At 21.3% G+C, this 1,655-nt stretch overlaps 1 protein-coding gene across 1 annotated transcript; it reads left to right on the top strand.

The window, feature by feature from the left end:
- The first annotated feature begins 270 nt into the window (after positions 1 to 270).
- On the top strand, positions 271 to 754 carry LOAG_15362 (hypothetical protein). The gene is made up of 2 exons (XM_003150852.2): positions 271 to 391; positions 576 to 754. The coding sequence occupies exons 1-2, from the start codon at positions 292 to 294 to the stop codon at positions 653 to 655; spliced, it is 180 nt and encodes a 59-aa protein (XP_003150900.1). The 5' UTR covers positions 271 to 291; the 3' UTR covers positions 656 to 754.
- Positions 755 to 1,655: the final 901 nt, after the last annotated feature.

Raw genomic sequence — 1,655 nt, 5'->3', positions numbered from 1 at the left:
AAAAAATTTTTTTACTTCATTAAATTAAAATGATTAAAATGAAATAATAATTGATAAGGGAAAATGGATGATAAATATATAAGCTATGTTATTAAATCATAATAGTTTATCCTAAAATGAGTGATTTTTTTTTCAATCAAAAATTTTTTAAAGTTTTATATCTTTTCAAAAGATTATTTTATAATATTTAATAATATTTGTTATTTTTGCATGCATTATCAAAAATTTGCAAACCAAAATGAATGACTTTTTTTTTTTTTTTTTTTTTCAGGATGTTCACCAGATGAAATTATGTCACATTGTTTACAATCATCATCTGATCGTTATGATGAATGCACACGGGAATTATGCAGTCGTTGCATCCTTCAAGCATCAATACTAAATCCATTTGGTTCGTTTAAACATTTTTTTTTCTTGACCTTTTTATAACTTTTTTTTTTTGAAATTATAAATTTTTGAATTTTGGAATTATTAATTTTGAACTGTAACTTAAAAATTAAAAATTAAAATTGTTTATTTTCAGGATACATTTAAAATTTTTTTTAAGACATTTTTTTTTTTAATTTTTATTTCAGCTGATTATTGTTACTGGATGATGTCTTGTCTTTGTGCAGTAACCAGTTGTCAGAATTTATCACAAACTGAATGTTATTGAAGGTGTAATTAATAAGAAATGAACATACGGAATCGTAGGATTACAACAGTATGCCGATGATAAAAAAAAAAAACATTTGTGACCGTATGTGTAATACCGTATACGATAACTTTTCATTCAATTGAAAAAACAAAAATTGATAATTTGGTTACAAAATTTTATCAAATAATAAATATTTGTTTTTGTTGTTGTTGTTCGTTATTCGTTATGGCAAGTAAAATATTTATTCTAAATTAAAAAAAAGATAAATTGAAATAAAATTGAATCGGATTACGGTAGGCTCATTTTCGTACTTAAAATTGTCCTTTAGGAATGAAAAAAAAAGTTATGATTTAAAATGATAATAATCATCGAGACATAATGAATTCATTGTACTTTTTAAAAGAAATTACTTTTGTATTTCCAGTAATTTTACTTTTTTTTTTTTATGTTCAAATTTCAAGTAATGAATGATGGCAATAGCAATTTCCCTTAAAAAAAAAAAAGATATATTGCTTATTATAAAGATGCTAATTATTTATTTAAATTAAAGCTTTGCTTTCTAACTTGCACCTATGCTTTAATTATCATAACGAAGAAAAAATCTATTAATCAATTTATCAATTCGTATAATTAACACTCCCTAATTATGTCACAAGTAATTAAAAGCATATTTATATTGTGCATCTAATATTATCCAATGCAGGATGATTGTAATAATTATTATCATTTTTATCTAACATTTACATCATAATTAATATCACCTATACTAAAAATTGCACGTTTATAAGAGTAATATTTACAATTATTTTGAAATGATTAATAAATCATTCGAAATGTAAACAAAACATGTTAAAGAATTGATAAATAATTGGAAAAGATTATTAAATTATCATTTATGAATGAGCTAAATTTCAAAATGCAATCATATTTTTGTTTATTAAAAAAGTAAATAAAATTTAAGGAAATATTAAACTTCAATATTATTTGAAACTATTTGTTTTTTTTTTGTAATTTCAAT

The sequence above is a fragment of the Loa loa genome (genome assembly GCF_000183805.2).
Source record: "Loa loa unplaced genomic scaffold supercont3.1847, whole genome shotgun sequence".
In the NCBI taxonomy this organism is placed as follows: Eukaryota; Metazoa; Nematoda; class Chromadorea; order Rhabditida; family Onchocercidae; genus Loa; species Loa loa.
The sequence above is the reverse complement of the archived record's forward strand: the minus strand, read 5'-3'. Positions and strand labels throughout refer to the sequence as shown.